Source organism: Triturus cristatus, chromosome 1_2 (assembly GCF_964204655.1).
Source record: "Triturus cristatus chromosome 1_2, aTriCri1.1, whole genome shotgun sequence".
NCBI classification, from domain to species: Eukaryota; Metazoa; Chordata; class Amphibia; order Caudata; family Salamandridae; genus Triturus; species Triturus cristatus.
In genome coordinates, this window is record NC_140580.1 from 1,011,288,523 (window position 1) to 1,011,308,014 (window position 19,492).

The 19,492-nt window shown below is 46.9% G+C and overlaps 2 protein-coding genes across 2 annotated transcripts in view; both read right to left on the reverse strand.

The window, feature by feature from the left end:
• Positions 1-19,492, reverse strand: part of LOC146868592 (uncharacterized) — an 895,771-nt gene that overhangs the window by 402,768 nt on the left and 473,511 nt on the right. The gene's annotated exons all lie outside the window — the stretch shown is intronic.
• LOC146868595 (protein Niban 2-like) overlaps positions 1-19,492 on the reverse strand; it is a 299,178-nt gene that overhangs the window by 4,723 nt on the left and 274,963 nt on the right. Inside the window, exons 11-13 of the mRNA XM_085611743.1 lie at positions 6,830-6,946; positions 6,573-6,680; positions 281-392 (exon numbers count right to left, since the gene is read on the reverse strand). Coding sequence (XP_085467869.1) covers positions 281-392; positions 6,573-6,680; positions 6,830-6,946 — 337 coding nt within the window. The remainder of the gene's footprint in view (positions 1-280; positions 393-6,572; positions 6,681-6,829; positions 6,947-19,492) is intronic.

Sequence of the window (19,492 nt, forward strand, 5' to 3'; positions counted from 1 at the left end):
AAAAGTCTCACAAACATTTTTAACAGTAAGCAGTAGTTCCATGGACCACTGCCTACTGCTTAAAAACTGTTTTTTCAGCATTCAAAAATGGGAAGGGCTTCCAATGCCTTTGTGTAGTTGGTAAAATATTAATGTTTTGAAGATGGATTTCGGTTGCAAAACATTAAAATATATACCGGAAGTAATCAGTATTTGGAAGGGTTGTGTTTAGGGCCTCCCCATCCCCCCACTGCTGCTATTGGGGTGCATCTGATTCATGTCACCCCAGAAGTCCCCTTACCCTGCATGATCTCTTTAATGACGGACTGCAGCACCACTTCCTCGTAGGTGTTCTCCACCAGGATAGAGCGGGCAAAATCCTCAAATATCAACTCCTGGAATCGTGGCAGATCCTGTGGAAGGGAAAAAATGGGATTATGACCTTACAATGCCAGAAATAGAAATTGACAGTAGTGGGGAGTCTTAATGTGGTATCTAAAAGCAGCCAGTGATATACATATGCAAAAAATAAAACACACAATTGCTTCATGTGTCCCTTATTTTACACAATCCTCTCTGTGGGCCTTATTTAGACTTTGATGGATGGGTTACGCTGTCACAACAAGACGGCTATTCCGACTCCTTATTCGAAATGCATTATATATATATGTACTAAGGTGGACAGGGTATGCATCACATTGTGACTAAAGTAACCCATCTGCCAACCTCTAAATCAGGCACTTTGTCTTCTGTTTATTTAATTCACTCATAGCTAGTTTGAATGGGAGCATTATACCACGTAACATGTATCTCAGAGTAATCTAGGACATCCCCAGCTTTTTATTTATCTTGCTGATAAGCACCTCTAATAAGCACATTCTGTTCTTTAAACAGGTCATCGTTTCACTGTTCATTGAAGTAATGAGATTTTAAACCACCCCCGACAAGTGCACAAAACTTAAAGCCGATAAAGGCACTGTCCATAAAAGTACAGCGTTTTTAAACAACTACCAACATCTGCGCAAAAGTCAAGGTCAATAAAGGCACTGTCCATGAAAGTACTGCGTCTTTAAACAACCCACAACATGTGGCCAAAACTCAACGCCAGTAAAGGCACAAGACCAAAAAGACACTGATGACAAAATGGCATTGATTACAGTCCTTGTCTCTAGACAACTCTCTGTTGTACTCAAGTGGGATCTCCAGTGGCGATAAGGGCACAAACATTAATGGGTGCACTGACTAAGACTCCACAGCCTTGCTGGTGAAATACCAGTTCTCTACACATTTGCTAGAGGGTCTTGCCAAGGCTGAGGATGCCAGGTGCCATGTGATGTTTAGGTATCAGTCTACCTCTTTCTCGCGGTGAGAGACACACGGCGCTACCAGGAAGTGCTTCCTATGTTCTGGGGTCTCTAGATACCTCTTTTTGAGGGAACATTTGGCATTATGTTCCTTGCAGTGCCCATCCAATGTATGGAATGTCAACTACCAGGGGCTGTGCCTTTCTTTATCCATGAGTTCCAGGTATCTGCCTACTATAGTCTACCTCAGTTTAATTAGTTTAACTAGTAGGGTTTGTAATTACTTGCCTTTTTTTGTGTAAGCAATGACATCTCGGGGAGGTACCTCTACTTCAACAACTAATCAACAACTAATCACCCCAACACTAATCACTGACTCTCTGTGGTAGCGAACCAAATCCCCATCAGATTGGGCCACTTTGGCTAATATCACACAATCAAAAGAGGCGCCGTGAATACATGCCGCCCTTAGTAAAGCTATCCAGCCTTTGCTGGGGAGGCGAAGGAGGATGAGGGCATGAGGACAACAAGTTCCCACAGGAAATTATAACCAAAACTGTACAACACAGTAGGAATCAGTTTGAGCAAACATGTTACATTATCACAATACATATTGCTTACAGTTAAAGTATTTTTTAATTAGGGAAATATTGGCCTATGAGTAGGGTTAGGAAGGGTATCATCTGCAAACATGCTCAAGGGGCTCCCTTTTACATCACATTTCCCTAATGTTTCTGTGTTCTATCTCTGTATGCGGTGAGTAATGTTATTACCCTCGCCTTTCATGGGACTCCTTCCAGAACATTTCAAAGACATGAACTTCGCTGCTGTACATTTTCACTACTATCCCTTTCTTCAGTGCATGAGTTTCCCTCAGTGACCTGCTTATTAGTCTTGCTCCTGTACAGCTCCAGGGAGTGCTTTCTACTCACAGCCCTTATGGCCTCACAATAATAGATGTCAAGTGGTTGCACTTTTCTCACAATCCTTGTTCCTGTAAGACTTGCTCCTATAAATATCCACCCCTTAGATTTCTAACAGCCCCTGTGCTTATGAGTCTCACTTCTGTACCTTTGCAGTGCTTCCACTTACCTTAGTCCTGGTGCCTCTGGTTCTCACTCTCTTTCCATTATTATATTTCTATTATTAGATGTTCTGTTGGTGTCGTTCTTCTGTACTGCCAGTATTTGTCCTATCCTATGTCCCAATGCAGGTGGGTCTGGTTCCTGTACAATTCCACTCTCTAAAGCCCAGTGCATGTGGGTCTCACGCCTTTAACATGGCAGCGTTTCCATTCCAGTAAGTGCCTACGGTAGCGTGTCTCTGACCTGCACTTTTCTAGGATATGCTATTCCATTGGTTTCTCTGCATATTGTTCTTATTCCTGTTTATTGGTTTGTGCTACACTTTCCCTAGTGTCTTACACATGTGCTTTAAATCTGCAGTGCTTGCACATTCTTCAGTTATTCTGCCCTTGGATTATACTCTGCTTATTTCCAGTGATGGATTCGCTCCAGCATATTTTCAGTACTCGCACTTCCCTCTGTCCCTGTGGTTGTTAGTCTTCTTTCATTATATCTGCGGTAGTAGAGTCAGCATATTTTCAGTACCTGCACTTCCCTGTGTCCCTATGGTTTGTAGTCTTGTTCCACCATATTTGCTGTAGTAGGGTCAGCATATTTTCACTACTCGCACTTCCCGGCATCCCTATGGTTGGTAGTCTTGTTCCATTATAAATGCGGTAGTAAGGTCAGCATATTTTCAGTACTCGTACTTTTCTGTGTCACTATGATTGGTAGTCTTGTTCCATTGTATCTGCGGTAGTAGGGTCAGCATATTTTCAGTACTCACTCTTTCCTGCATCCCTATGGTTGGTATTCTTGTTCGATCATATCTGTGGTGGGATGGTCAGCATATTTCCAGTACTCGCACTTCCCATGCCCCTATGGTTGGTAGACTTGTTCCATTATATTTCTGGTAGTATGGTCCGCATATTTTCATTACCCGACTTCCCATGCCCCTATGGTTGGTAGACTTGCTCCATTATATTTCTGGTAGTATGGTCCGCATATTTTCATTACCCGACTTCCCATGCCCCTATGGTTGGTAGACTTGCTCCATTATATTTCTGGTAGTATGGTCCGCATATTTTCATTACCCGACTTCCCATGCCCCTATGGTTGGTAGACTTTCTCCATTATATTTCTGGTAGTATGGTCAGCATATTTTCATTACCCAACTTCCCATGCCCCTATGGTTGGTAGACTTGTTCCATTATATTTCTGGTAGTAATGCGCATATTTTCATTACCCAACTTCCCATGCCCCTATGGTTGGTAGACTTGCTCCATTATATTTCTGGTAGTATGGTCAGCATATTTTCATTACCCGACTTCCCATGCCCCTATGGTTGGTAGACTTGTTCCATTATATTTCTGGTAGTATGGTCCGCATATTTTCATTACCCGACTTCCCATGCCCCTATGGTTGGTAGACTTGCTCCATTATATTTCTGGTAGTATGGTCAGCATATTTTCATTACCCGACTTCCCATGTCCCTATGGTTGGTAGACTTGTTCCATTATATTTCTGGTAGTATGGTCAGCATATTTTCATTACCCGACTTCCCATGCCCCTATGGTTGGTAGACTTGCTCCATTATATTTCTGGTAGTATGGTCAGCATATTTTCATTACCCGACTTCCCATGTCCCTATGGTTGGTAGACTTGTTCCATTATATTTCTGGTAGTATGGTCAGCATATTTTCATTACCCGACTTCCCATGCCCCTATGGTTGGTAGACTTGCTCCATTATATTTCTGGTAGTATGGTCAGCATATTTTCATTACCCGACTTCCCATGTCCCTATGGTTGGTAGACTTGTTCCATTATATTTCTGGTAGTATGGTCAGCATATTTTCATTACCCGACTTCCCATGTCCCTATGGTTGGTAGACTTGTTCCATTATATTTCTGGTAGTATGGTCAGCATATTTTCATTACCCGACTTCCCGGGTTTCTATGGTTGGTAGACTTGTTCCATTATATTTCTGGTAGTATGGTTAGCATATTTTCAGTTCTCGCACTTCCCATGGTTGGTAGGCTTGTTCCATTATATTTCTGGTAGTATGGTCACCATATTTTCAGTACTTGCACTCCCCATGTCCCTATGGTTGGTAGACTTGGTCCATTATATTTCTGGTAGTATGGTCAGCATATTTTCAGTACTCGCACTTCCCATGTCCCTATGGTTGGTAGACTTGTTCCATTATATTTGCGATAGTAGGGTTCCTCTGCTGAAGGGGTCTTTCTTCTGCCTTTCTTGTGCTGCTCTACTTCCCCTGTAGCTGTGCTCATGGGTCTCACAGTCTCACTCCTTATACTTCTAGTGCCGGATCTTTCCTTGCTGCCTGTGCCTGTCCTGTGACCCCAGTACATTTTCAGTGCTACCTCAACCTTTGTGACCTCCATCCTGTACTTTCCCAATGATGGTACCTTACTTTGTGTTGGCATCAACAAGCCCCTTTGCCCCACAAATGCCAGCTTACCCCTTTGCTGTAGTAGGGTCAGCATATTTTCACTACTCGCACTTCCCGGCATCCCTATGGTTGGTAGTCTTGTTCCATTATAAATGCGGTAGTAAGGTCAGCATATTTTCAGTACTCGCACTTTTCTGTGTCACTATGATTGGTAGTCTTGTTCCATTGTATCTGCGGTAGTAGGGTCAGCATATTTTCAGTACTCACTCTTTCCTGCATCCCTATGGTTGGTATTCTTGTTCGATCATATCTGTGGTGGGATGGTCAGCATATTTCCAGTACTCGCACTTCCCATGCCCCTATGGTTGGTAGACTTGTTCCATTATATTTCTGGTAGTATGGTCCGCATATTTTCATTACCCGACTTCCCATGCCCCTATGGTTGGTAGACTTGCTCCATTATATTTCTGGTAGTATGGTCCGCATATTTTCATTACCCGACTTCCCATGCCCCTATGGTTGGTAGACTTGCTCCATTATATTTCTGGTAGTATGGTCCGCATATTTTCATTACCCGACTTCCCATGCCCCTATGGTTGGTAGACTTTCTCCATTATATTTCTGGTAGTATGGTCAGCATATTTTCATTACCCGACTTCCCATGCCCCTATGGTTGGTAGACTTGTTCCATTATATTTCTGGTAGTAATGCGCATATTTTCATTACCCGACTTCCCATGCCCCTATGGTTGGTAGACTTGCTCCATTATATTTCTGGTAGTATGGTCAGCATATTTTCATTACCCGACTTCCCATGCCCCTATGGTTGGTAGACTTGTTCCATTATATTTCTGGTAGTATGGTCCGCATATTTTCATTACCCGACTTCCCATGCCCCTATGGTTGGTAGACTTGCTCCATTATATTTCTGGTAGTATGGTCAGCATATTTTCATTACTCGACTTCCCATGTCCCTATGGTTGGTAGACTTGTTCCATTATATTTCTGGTAGTATGGTCAGCATATTTTCATTACCCGACTTCCCATGCCCCTATGGTTGGTAGACTTGCTCCATTATATTTCTGGTAGTATGGTCAGCATATTTTCATTACCCGACTTCCCATGTCCCTATGGTTGGTAGACTTGTTCCATTATATTTCTGGTAGTATGGTCAGCATATTTTCATTACCCGACTTCCCATGTCCCTATGGTTGGTAGACTTGTTCCATTATATTTCTGGTAGTATGGTCAGCATATTTTCATTACCCGACTTCCCGGGTTTCTATGGTTGGTAGACTTGTTCCATTATATTTCTGGCAGTATGGTTAGCATATTTTCAGTTCTCGCACTTCCCATGGTTGGTAGGCTTGTTCCATTATATTTCTGGTAGTATGGTCACCATATTTTCAGTACTTGCACTCCCCATGTCCCTATGGTTGGTAGACTTGGTCCATTATATTTCTGGTAGTATGGTCAGCATATTTTCAGTACTCGCACTTCCCATGTCCCTATGGTTGGTAGGCTTGTTCCATTATATTTGCGATAGTAGGGTTCCTCTGCTGAAGGGGTCTTTCTTCTGCCTTTCTTGTGCTGCTCTACTTCCCCTGTAGCTGTGCTCATGGGTCTCACAGTCTCACTCCTTATACTTCTAGTGCCGGATCTTTCCTTGCTGCCTGTGCCTGTCCTGTGACCCCAGTACATTTTCAGTGCTACCTCAACCTTTGTGACCTCCATCCTGTACTTTCCCAATGATGGTACCTTACTTTGTGTTGGCATCAACAAGCCCCTTTGCCCCACAAATGCCAGCTTACCCCTTTACAGGTTGGTGCCAGCTTCTTCAGAAGAAAGGGCATGATGATCTGAAGCAGAGCCTCCCGGAAGAACTTCTTGCGCACTGTGCTGCTGTCATAGTCGTATTTCTGCAGAGGATGTGGGAAAGGAAATGACAGAGTCAGTGTGAAGTCTAACAGGTGGTCGGTACTGCGAGGCAATGTGTACTCTCTCACTGGAAGCGCCTACATCGGAACATTCCACATTCCTGGAGACGCCGGCACTGGCCAGTCCTTACCTTCAGCACTCGTTCCAGGATCCGCTGGATAGCCTTGCACACCTCCTCCCTGTCCGTTGTCTTTTCAAGTTCCTGGTGCAGGAGCTGCTCGAAAGTGAACACTGCATTGTCCATTTGCTAGAAGAAAAGTGAAAAGGCAGTTGTTATCAGTTGATTGACCAAAAGTAGTCAATATATTCCCATAAGAGCCATGTCACATCGTATGCAGCCTCAAGATTACAAATTATGGTCCACATTACAGCGGTTGTTTTTTCAGTCTTTCTTACTTAAATAGGTTTCAGTAAAAACATCAAGGATTATTTTTGAAACCAAAGATAGAGAGTGCCAGGATAAAGGCAGACTGTATGATCACACATGTCCAGACTGACAAGGGCCTCTTCTCTAGAGCCAATTTTAAAAGCAGATAATAAAGGTTAAACAAACCACATCTTCAGGCACGAAGAGCCTTAGAATTTCCAGCCAATATCCAGACCATGCAGTTTCATAGTCAAAAATGTCAACAGTCATTTAGAAATCCAGGAACAACAAGCGGTAGTTACAAAGTCACAAGAAGCACAAAATCTCAATAGTGTTTACTCTCTGCACATGGAGTGCATAGCTTTTTTATGCAATGAAAGGCCCATCTTAAACACAGCCTTCCACGTATTGCCCGGCTATCTCTATGGTGGACAGGCTGCCTAGTCAGAGGTTACTGATGATGAGGCCACCTAAGGCTTTGCCATCAAGAACCTAGTAGTTCCTCCACCTCTAAATGAAGCGTGGAAACAGCAAGTTCGATGCAGTATGCGTCCAGATAGTTTCTGGTAGGCTTTCTGTTCCACAAAGTCATAAATGAGCCCCTTATGTGCAGAAGGCATAGGAGCATGGTGTGTACCACCAACATTAGCCTCAGAAAACAGCTTCTCTCCCACTAAAGGTGCAGACTGTGTACGACCAGCATCTACATCAAATAACAGTCCATTTTCTAATGCTATCGGGGCATAGTGTGTGCCACCAGTGCCTCGATTAGAAAACACTTCTCTCCCGCTAAAGGTGCATGGTGTGTACAACCAGCATCTAGATCAAATAACAGTTCTTGGCTAATGCGATAGGGGCATGGTGTGTACCACCAATGTCTAGATTAGGAAACACATCTCTACAACTAAAGGTGCATGATGTGTATAACCAACATCTACATCAAATAACAGTTCTTCGCTAATGCGATAGGACCATGGTGTGTACCATTAGTGTCTGTATTAATAAACACATCTTCTCTCCTATCCAAGGTGCATGGTGTGTACGACCAGCATCTCGATCAAATAACAGTTCTTCGTTAATGCTATAGGACAGTGGTTCCCAAACTTTTGACTTCTGGGGACCCCCACTTAACCATTACTGGAAGCCGGGGACCCCAACTGAAACATCATTCGATTCCCGGGACCCCCCACGAGTCATTACTGGAAGTTGGGGACCCCGGCCTAAGCAATGTTGATGATTTGAACCACAAAACAATACACAAAAATACAAAAAAGCATTCATCAAACAAATACACGAATAACACATTTTATTTAATTAGAAAACATATAAATAAAGAAGAAATCAAAATGTAATTTTAATAGAATGGTTGGACCTTTTCTAAATTCAATTGAGGCCGCTCATCATCCATACTATATTCAGTTTGATGCGTTGCACTGCTCCCGCAAATCAATCTGAGGATACTAATTTAATTTTTAGCCTCCAGTTTCAAATTACTTCACATTTACAGTATGTTTTAAAATGTTCAATTGTACATTTAGCCTCTTTATATATCTACACTTTATTGATCTGTTAATATTATTCGATTTTCAAAGTAGTCGCGGACCCCCTGAGGAGGCTTCGGGGACCCCCAGGGGTCCCCGGACCCCAGTTTGGGAACCACTGCTATAGGAGCATGGTGTGCACCATCAATGTATAGATTAGGAAACATCTTCTCTGCCGATAAGGGTGTCTGATGTATGTGACCAGCATTTAGATGGAATAAATGTTCTTCACTAATGCTATCGGGGCATGGTGTGTTACACCAATGTCTAGATTAGAAAACACATCTGCTCTGGTTCCACAGGGTAATTGAGTGCCAAAGGCTGTCTACATCAGAAAACCCTTCTACTCTTGTGCCTTTGGGGCTTGGTGTGTATGACCAGAAAACACATAATGGTGTGTTATGGTCAATCAGAGTTCAGACTACCGAATACCTGCAGCTTTTTCCAAGCCTCTGTAATGTCATTATGCACTTTTTTGCACAGTTTTGGTACTTGTCTTATGTTATTGTATTCCTGCACATAAAAACTTGTGTTCCTTATGGTGTTACATGAGATTCCAGTGCACCCACTGGTGTACCATGGTACGCCAGCAGAAAGCAGTGCAACGGAAGTGGGTTTGACTGCAGAATCTTCTCACTGTTAATCAGAGTTAATGGGGAGACTTCTTGTCTTTTACTGAGCATTCAGTAGTCAAGTTTTAGATTCCAATTACTAAAACAAGGATGAAGGATTACACTATGCGACAAAATAGAAAGCACGGTGTATCAGGTTAGGTTGTGCTCTCGCAAGGCATTATCACAATTAGTGGGGGACATGCCAAGGGTGAATTATGACTTTGGGCTGTCAAGTTAAATAGGTATTACTGAGTTGGGCTTTAACTGTTTTTAAGGCAGAAACTGCTTTTGTGAAGTTGGAAGATGTTCCATTGAAAAGGTGCAAAGAGGGCAAAAGAAATTAATTTTGAGGAGGTGCTTGGAGATGTTCTAGTGTGCTGGGTAAGCAAGGGTATTGACGGGATGGCAGGGGCACAGAGTGTGATAATTACAGCAGTACAGGTTTGGGTGAGGTCGTATACAGAGCTGTACATTAAGGAATGGAGACTGAATAGGGAGCAGCTGTTTTGAATAAGTCCATCTGCTTGATGCGGATGTGGTATCGATGTCCCACACCTTTCAGGTTGCCTCTATCCGTCCTGAGGAAGACCCGCAGGCCAAGGCTTTCAATTACCCCTTGCAACCCCAAGTCGAGTCGAAACGTCGACGCCCATATTCATTCAACCTGGACCACATACCCCTGTTCAAATGCGTGCAACACAAGATTGATACTGTGTTCCCAGAATCATATAAATTGATATTGTATTATATGAGTGTGTGTAGGAAGGTGGATATCTGACTATGGTTACCCCCAAATTTTTGCCTAGTGTCTAGCTGGTTTTTCGACTTAGTTGGCCTGAGATCCTGCCATTCAGGATCTCAGCCTGGCTGTTCTCTCTTTAAAATGGACTCCCTGTACCCTTGGTACATACCCAATTGGTTGGATCACCCTGTGAGCCCCTGTACCAGTGTACACTAGGTACCCAGGGCATTGGTGTATCTAAGGCCTGTCAGGGGCTGAAGCATGTATTATGCCACCCCAGGCTTGGCCTAACAAATTTGACACAACTGGCTGATCACTCAGCTGGGGTAAGTTGGTGTAACCACCTCTTACTTAGGTGTAGTATACCTATACCTAACCTTAAATGGGACACCTGGTAACCTATAAGTCACTGCTATGGCAGGCCTTAACAATCCTGAAGGCAGAGTGCTTGGTTCCATGTGAGATGGTGCTCTGGCATGAGCTGAGCCTGTCTGCAGTGGTCGGAACAACTTCCTTCTACTGTTTCCAGATATCGTCATACCATATACTCTTAAGTGCATTATGAACCTCGCGGTTAAATGCTAACTTTGGTTTAGCTTTATCAAAACATGTCGAGTAAGGTGTCATACGAATTGGAATACTAACCCCTCGCCAATTCTGGCGACGGGGTTAGCATTCCACCCTTCTAGAGGGACACGACATGTACAGTACCTGAAACCCGGGTAAAATCAGACATAGCCTCAGCTCCACAAAATGGATGCTGCCACCACAGACAGAAGTCTGCCCTCCTGCTGCTGGGAGTCCTTCCAGCTTGGGAGGTGTGGACAAAGGGTTTCCTACCAGGGGAGGTGCGTGCACCACCCCAGACAGGATTTTGTGTATTGGTCAGGTAGGGCTTGAAAGAAACCAGACATGCCTGAGGCTCACAAGGAGCCTCGGTGCATATGCCAGTTCAATCCGGTCCTGGGGCACACCAGTCCCGGGCCTGGGGCGAGCTGGACAAAGGATTGGGGGTGTAACCACCCCCCTTCCTGGTCCCACCCTTAGGGAGGGACCTAGCAGGTAGTCCGGCCCCTAGAATCCGCTTAAAGGTAGGAGCTGTGTCCTAAGACTTCAGACATCCTGGAATCAACTTGAAACTAAGAAGAAGACGGGAACTTCGACGCTCTGCCGCACAGAGGACTGAAGCCAATCTCCCCTGTGGTCAGGGAGTGACCACCTTGCTAACGCAAGCACCATCCAGCGAATCAACGTCTGCTTTGCCGCCGCCTCCCGCTGAAGCCCGAGCCCAGAGACTGACAAGACCTGGACCTCCAGACCTCTCACCGCCCGATCCACAGTCCCTGAGAAGAGGAGACCCGTGGAGGCACCGAGACACGTGGAGCCAGCCATCTTGAAAAGACCACGACAAGCTGCAAGCGCAACAACCGAGGCTCCCTCCAAGTTGTGCTTTGGGATCTGAGAAGCCCAACACCCGAGCAGCATCTGCACCAAAGGTGAGCCCTCCAGCATCTCCACGATCTGCGTGGGGCCCTTCTGCATTTTGCCACTCGACGCGCCTAACCGGTTGCTGGCCGCTGGCTAGTGGCCATCTTGGCGACGAACTTCAAGAAATACACCGCTGGTCTGGTTGCTCCAGACTGGCCCTTGCTCCCCTCCAAAGGAGCAGTCCCTCTGACCTTGCTGGTCAGAACCATCAGCTTATTTCGTTTTCCACAACAATTGCTTTTGGCAAGGCTTGTTTGCTTCGACCAAGTCGCCGACACCGCCGACAGCGAGAGCCTGCACGGGACAGCTCGTGAACCGACTCCTGGACGTCGTCGACCTTCAGGGACCACGTGGCTGCAGAGACAAGCTACACCTTCCTTCCTGTTTGCACCCGACATCGCCTGGTACCCACCTGGTGCCACGCTGGTCACTGACTAGTGACTGTGAACACTGTCCCCTCTGCTTACAGGTCTTCAACATCTCTGATCCCCCCTTGGATCCACCGCATCTCTTCCGGACCGACCGCCTGCAGCATCTTTGTCCACAGGCTTCATTGAACAGATAGAAGAAACCCGACGCACTTCGACACCTACGCACCCGCTTCCTGTGGGTGAGGTAAAGCTGGCACTCCGGTGCCCAAGTGTAGAGTATCATCTCTAGTGTCTGTGTTTCCAATCTTGAGTTCATAGTCCATCCGGAAGATTCCTTTTGCAGTAACTTTGTACTTTTTACGCACCCATTGAAAACCTATGGGAGCTCGCGTGTGACTATTTGCTCTGCACACGCAACCCGTGGACCTCCTGGTCACTAACTGAAGTTAGCTCCTTGTAGGCCCAGCGATTCTAGAGGCCCTAGGCCTTTTCCCTTTTCTGTTCGTGGTACTTATACCACTATTTTAGTATATGGTTTGAGCGGCCACCAGGGCCTATCCATATAAAGTGCAACTTCTGTGTATTCTACTGTAATCTTGTTTGATGATTTGTGCTCCTGTGCTCATAAAGAGACTAGGGGTTACTTTGAGAAATAAATACATATATATTTTGAATATATATCTGTGTGGTGTCCTTTCATTGGTATAAAAGGGGGTTGCATTTGGTAAAACAGCTTGCTTAACACGCTTCACGAGTTTAGCCTCAAAGACTGCTTAGCCTACGCTACCACTAGGGCAGCTAGTCCGAAAAGGTTGACTTACAACCACACCATAAGGGTTGCTTGGCATGGTACAAGGTGGTCACTTTAACTAGTGAACATCATATACCAGGCCAACTTCTCACATTGGTGAGCAGCGGTTGGATTTGAGCTTGCTGTGTTTTACCATTGTAATCTCTTGGTTACCAATTGAAAGATCACATAAGTACCTGTAGGTACATATAAAACAAGATTAGATATACTTAAGTTCTACTGAACTTAGTTGTTGTAGAGCAAAGGGAGTAGCACACCCTGACTACAACTACTAGATAGGTTTAGTAGGTAAACCCAAGTGTAGGTAGATTGCAACACATCCACCCACACTTAAGAGCAATGGCTGGGGCAGAGGGGTCCACTGTACCCATCTCTGTTGAGAGTGACCCCAAGAGGGCACCATCCATCTTTGCTACCCTAAATCAGAATGAGCTCAGGCATTTGGCAACTCTTAGAGGCCTTAAACAGCCCAAGAACCCTACCTCTGCTGAGCTCAGAGAACTCTTACAGAATGATGAAAATCAGAAAGAGCTCCAGAAAGCTTCCCAGTTAGCCCCCTTAGGGACAGGAACAGGAGGCCCCCCTTCTGAAGATGCCACTGAAGTACCCCTTTCCAATAGCCATCCCTTAGATGAGCACCATACTACAGAGGAGGAAAGTGATGGGGATACAGGGGGTAGTGAGGATGAAGGGAGAACTAGCCCAGTGCCAAGTGTTATACGTGGCCCAGCTAACTTAAGGCTATTGGGGACTGACAATGGGATCACCCCATTGGATCTCCCCAGTGGACTTAACCAGGGGTCTGGGAGGCAAAGGAATCACTCAGGTGAATCTAATGCTTCTCATGCCTCTAGAGGCTCTCAAGGTCACTCCAGGAGAAGGATGACCACCCCTCAGAGGAGGGAGCATGAGGCCAGAATGCAAGAAGCCCAGCTGAGGATCAGGAAGCAGGAGCTAGAAGTAGCTCTGATGGAAGAGAAACTGAGCAAGGCTAGGCAGCATAAAGAGAGTGGGTCTATGCCCACTGGTGGCAGCATTGTCCCTAAGGACAAAGATAGGGTCTTTGATAATAGGAACCTGTCCAAGGTTGTGCCCCCCTACAAAAGTGGGGATGACATCCACAAATGGATGACTGCTCTTGAGAGAGCCTGCAAAGTACAGCAGGTTCCTGAAGACCAGTGGGCAGCAATCTTATGGCTCTCCTTTGAGGGGAGAGGCAGAGATAGACTCCTCACTGTTAGAGAAGAGGATGTCAGAAATTACAGAGTCCTGAAGAGTGTCCTAGTTGATGGGTTAGGCTTAACCACTGAACAGTACAGGTTAATGTTCAGAGACACCCAGAAGACACAGACTCAGGACTGGTCTGAATATGTTGAATGTGCCACTAAGGCTTTGGAGGGTTGGTTGCTGGGAAGTAAGGTATCTGATTATACAGGATTGTACAATTTGATGATGAGAGAGCAGATTTTAAGTAATTGTCAAAACCAGCTTCTCCATCAACACCTGGTAGACTCAGATTTGACCTCTCCCCAAGAATTGGGAAAGAGGGCAGATAAATGGGTCAGGACCAGGATCAGGCCTAAAAACCAGGGTGGTGACCAAAAGAAAGATACCACCAAGCCTCAAGAGAAGGGTGGGGATAAAGCAAAAGAGAAATCTTCCTCAGGGCCCCAAAACTCCACACAGGGTGGTGGGTCCCAAGCTCCCTCCTCTACCACAGCTAAAAAGCCTTACTGCCATGAATGTAAAATTCCTGGGCATTTGAGAACTGACAGCAGTTGCCCAAAGGCTAAAAACAAAACTGTTCCTCCAATTACTCCTGTCACACCACCTATTACTGTCAGCAGTAATCCCCCAGGTGGTGGGAGTGCCCCCAGAAATTTGGGTGGTTTTACTTGGGGAACACAGGGGGACCCTGGCTTAGCCAATTCCCCTACGGCAACTACTCTTGTCTGTGATGGTGGCATGGGGTTTGCCAACTTCACTGCCTGTCCCAACACTTTGGGTAGGTACAGACAGGAGCCCTACATCAATGGTACAAAAGCTGAGGCCTACAGAGACACTGGAGCTAGCATCACGATGGTGGCCCATTGGCTAGTTCCCTCTGAGCAGCTTTTTCCTGGTTTCTCCTACCAGGTAACTAACATTGATGGCAAACAGAACAGTCATCCCATGGCAGAGGTATGTCTCAGCTGGGGAGGTGTCACTGGCCCTAAAAGGGTGGCAGTGTCCCCAACCTTGCCTGTAGACTGCTTACTGGGGAATGACTTAGAACTCTCAGCTTGGGCTGGAGTTGAACAAGACACCCATTCTAAAATGGTAGGCCTTTCAAAAAAGGGTAGTGGGGTTGTGCCATTCACAACCCCTGTCCAAATAGATTTCCTCCCTGGAAAGGTTGGAAGGGCAGTGGTAGCCACAGCCCAGGCACAGACAGACTTCCCTGTAGAGACTGGCAAAGCTGTGACAGTCACAGCTCAAACACAAACTGAGTGCCCCCCTGAAAAGGTTGGCAAGGCTGTAATGGTCTCAGCCTATACTCAGACTGACATAGGTGTAGTGAAGCCTGAAACTATGGATCACTCCACACAAACAGAGAGTAGTGGGGAGGAAGAAAAGTCTCCCTCTCCCCAGACATTAGGAAAAGGTCAGCCTCCTCAGGGATCTGACCTCACCCCTTGTGAAGGAACTGCCCCAGAGGTAGCCAGGCCTGGCCTGGCAGAGCCTCTGATGTCAGTGGCCCCTTCCAAGGTGGGACCCAGTCTGGTGCAGGTAGCCTGCCTCTCTCTACCCTGCCTCAGTCAGCCCAGGGCTGCAGAGGTCAGGGAGGCCAGTGGACCCCCAGAGGGCCCCTGTCCACAAGAACCCCCGCATCAAAAGAATGAGGATTGCCTGGCTAGTAGCCCTAGTCAGGTGATGGGTAAAAACATTCCTGAGGGATCTCCTTTACAGGTAGTTAGAGACCTCCCCCAGAGGGATTCTGTTGGGCACAGGCAAACATGGGACCTTAGGGCCCCAAACCTGACCTGTCCCTCCAGTAAGCCCACAAAAGGGACCCAGCCTCCAGCTTTAGGTAGCCAGAGGCTGACCCTGAGAGCACAGTGCAACTCAGTTAAGGAAAGAAAGGCATCCATGGTGGAGGATGATTGGAGGAAGCTGAGGCCTCACTTTGAGGACACTCACTTCAGTACTCCATCTCAACACCAGCCTTTTACTTTGCCAAGACACACCAAAGGTAGAGATTCCCTATGGTGGAGACCCTCTGATACCCTTAGGGTGAGGGATTGCTTAGTGGACCATGAGACAGGGGGTAACCATGCCAGTGCTGGTTCCTCCTTATATGGCCACGTGGGCAATATAGGCTTACCTGGTCAAGGTCAGCCTTATCTCCCTTCGTTTGAGGGGGGGGTTGTGTAGGAAGGTGGATATCTGACTATGGTTACCCCCAAATTTTTGCCTAGTGTCTAGCTGGTTTTTCGACTTAGTTGGCCTGAGATCCTGCCATTCAGGATCTCAGCCTGGCTGTTCTCTCTTTAAAATGGACTCCATGTACCCTAGGTACATACCCAATTGGTTGGATCACCCTGTGAGCCCCTGTACCAGTGTACACTAGGTACCCAGGGCATTGGTGTATCTAAGGCCTGTCAGGGGCTGAAGCATGTATTATGCCACCCCAGGCTTGGCCTAACAAATTTGACACAACTGGCTGATCACTCAGCTGGGGTAAGTTGGTGTAACCACCTCTTACTTAGGTGTAGTATACCTATACCTAACCTTAAATGGGACACCTGGTAACCTATAAGTCACTCCTATGGCAGGCCTTAACAATCCTGAAGGCAGAGTGCTTGGTTCCATGTGAGATGGTGCTCTGGCATGAGCTGAGCCTGTCTGCAGTGGTCGGAACAACTTCCTTCTACTGTTTCCAGATATCGTCATACCATATACTCTTAAGTGCATTATGAACCTCACGGTTAAATGCAAACTTTGGTTTGGCTTTATCAAAACATGTCGAGTAAGGTGTCATACGAATTGGAATACTAACCCCTCGCCAATTCTGGCGACGGGGTTAGCATTCCACCCTTCTAGAGGGACACGACATGTACAGTACCTGAAACCCGGGTAAAATCAGACATAGCCTCAGCTCCACAAAATGGATGCTGCCACCACAGACACAAGTCTGCCCTCCTGCTGCTGGGAGTCCTTCCAGCTTGGGAGGTGTGGACAAAGGGTTTCCTGCCAGGGGAGGTGCGTGCACCACCCCAGACAGGATTTTGTGTATTGGTCAGGTAGGGCTTGAAAGAAACCAGACATGCCTGAGGCTCACAAGGAGCCTCGGTGCATATGCCAGTTCAATCCGGTCCTGGGGCACACCAGTCCCGGGCCTGGGGCGAGCTGGACAAAGGATTGGGGGTGTAACCACCCCCCTTCCTGGTCCCACCCTTAGGGAGGGACCTAGCAGGTAGTCCGGCCCCTAGAATCCGCTTAAAGGTAGGAGCTGTGTCCTAAGACTTCAGACATCCTGGAATCAACTTGAAACTAAGAAGAAGACGGGAACTTCGACGCTCTGCCGCACAGAGGACTGAAGCCAATCTCCCCTGTGGTCAGGGAGTGACCACCTTGCTAACGCAAGCACCATCCAGCGAATCAACGTCTGCTTTGCCGCCGCCTCCCGCCGAAGCCCGAGCCCAGAGACTGACAAGACCTGGATCTCCAGACCTCTCACCGCCCGATCCACAGTCCCTGAGAAGAGGAGACCCGTGGAGGCACCGAGACACGTGGAGCCAGCCATCTTGAAAAGACCACGACAAGCTGCAAGCGCAACAACCGAGGCTCCCTCCAAGTTGTGCTTTGGGATCTGAGAAGCCCAACACCCGAGCAGCATCTGCACCAAAGGTGAGCCCTCCAGCATCTCCACGATCTGCGTGGGGCCCTTCTGCATTTTGCCACTCGACGCGCCTAACCGGTTGCTGGCCGCTGGCTAGTGGCCATCTTGGCGACGAACTTCAAGAAATACACCGCTGGTCTGGTTGCTCCAGACTGGCCCTTGCTCCCCTCCAAAGGAGCAGTCCCTCTGACCTTGCTGGTCAGAACCATCAGCTTATTTCGTTTTCCACAACAATTGCTTTTGCGAAGGCTTGTTTGCTTCGACCAAGTCGCCGACACCGCCGACAGCGAGAGCCTGCATGGGACAGCTCGTGAACCGACTCCTGGACGTCGTCGACCTTCAGGGACCACGTGGCTGCAGAGACAAGCTACACCTTCCTTCCTGTTTGCACCCGACATCGCCTGGCACCCACCTGGTGCCACGCTGGTCACTGACTAGTGACTGTGAACACTGTCCCCTCTGCTTACAGGTCTTCAACATCTCTGATCCCCCCTTGGATCCACCGCATCTCTTCCGGACCGACCGCCTGCAGCATCTTTGTCCACAGGCTCCATTGAACAGATAGAAGAAACCCGACGCACTTCGACACCTACGCACCCGCTTCCTGTGGGTGAGGTAAAGCTGGCACTCCGGTGCCCAAGTGTAGAGTATCATCTCTAGTGTCTGTGTTTCCAATCTTGAGTTCATAGTCCATCCGGAAGATTCCTTTTGCAGTAACTTTGTACTTTTTACGCACCCATTGAAAACCTATGGGAGCTCGCGTGTGACTATTTGCTCTGCACACGCAACCCGTGGACCTCCTGGTCACTAACTGAAGTTAGCTCCTTGTAGGCCCAGCGATTCTAGAGGCCCTAGGCCTTTTCCCTTTTCTGTTCGTGGTACTTATACCACTATTTTAGTATATGGTTTGAGCGGCCACCAGGGCCTATCCATATTAAGTGCAACTTCTGTGTATTCTACTGTAATCTTGTTTGATGATTTGTGCTCCTGTGCTCATAAAGAGACTAGGGGTTACTTTGAGAAATAAATACATATATATTTTGAATATATATCTGTGTGGTGTCCTTTCATTGGTATAAAAGGGGGTTGCATTTGGTAAAACAGCTTGCTTAACACGCTTCACGAGTTTAGCCTCAAAGACTGCTTAGCCTACGCTACCACTAGGGCAGCTAGTCCGAAAAGGTTGACTTACAACCACACCATAAGGGTTGCTTGGCATGGTACAAGGTGGTCACTTTAACTAGTGAACATCATATACCAGGCCAACTTCTCACATTGGTGAGCAGCGGTTGGATTTGAGCTTGCTGTGTTTTACCATTGTAATCTCTTGGTTACCAATTGAAAGATCACATAGGTACCTGTAGGTACATATAAAACAAGATTAGATATACTTAAGTTCTACTGAACTTAGTTGTTGTAGAGCAAAGGGAGTAGCACACCCTGACTACAACTACTAGATAGGTTTAGTAGGTAAACCCAAGTGTAGGTAGATTGCAACACATCCACCCACACTTAAGAGCAATGGCTGGGGCAGAGGGGTCCACTGTACCCATCTCTGTTGAGAGTGACCCCAAGAGGGCACCATCCATCTTTGCTACCCTAAATCAGAATGAGCTCAGGCATTTGGCAACTCTTAGAGGCCTTAAACAGCCCAAGAACCCTACCTCTGCTGAGCTCAGAGAACTCTTACAGAATGATGAAAATCAGAAAGAGCTCCAGAAAGCTTCCCAGTTAGCCCCCTTAGGGACAGGAACAGGAGGCCCCCCTTCTGAAGATGCCACTGAAGTACCCCTTTCCAATAGCCATCCCTTAGATGAGCACCATACTACAGAGGAGGAAAGTGATGGGGATACAGGGGGTAGTGAGGATGAAGGGAGAACTAGCCCAGTGCCAAGTGTTATACGTGGCCCAGCTAACTTAAGGCTATTGGGGACTGACAATGGGATCACCCCATTGGATCTCCCCAGTGGACTTAAC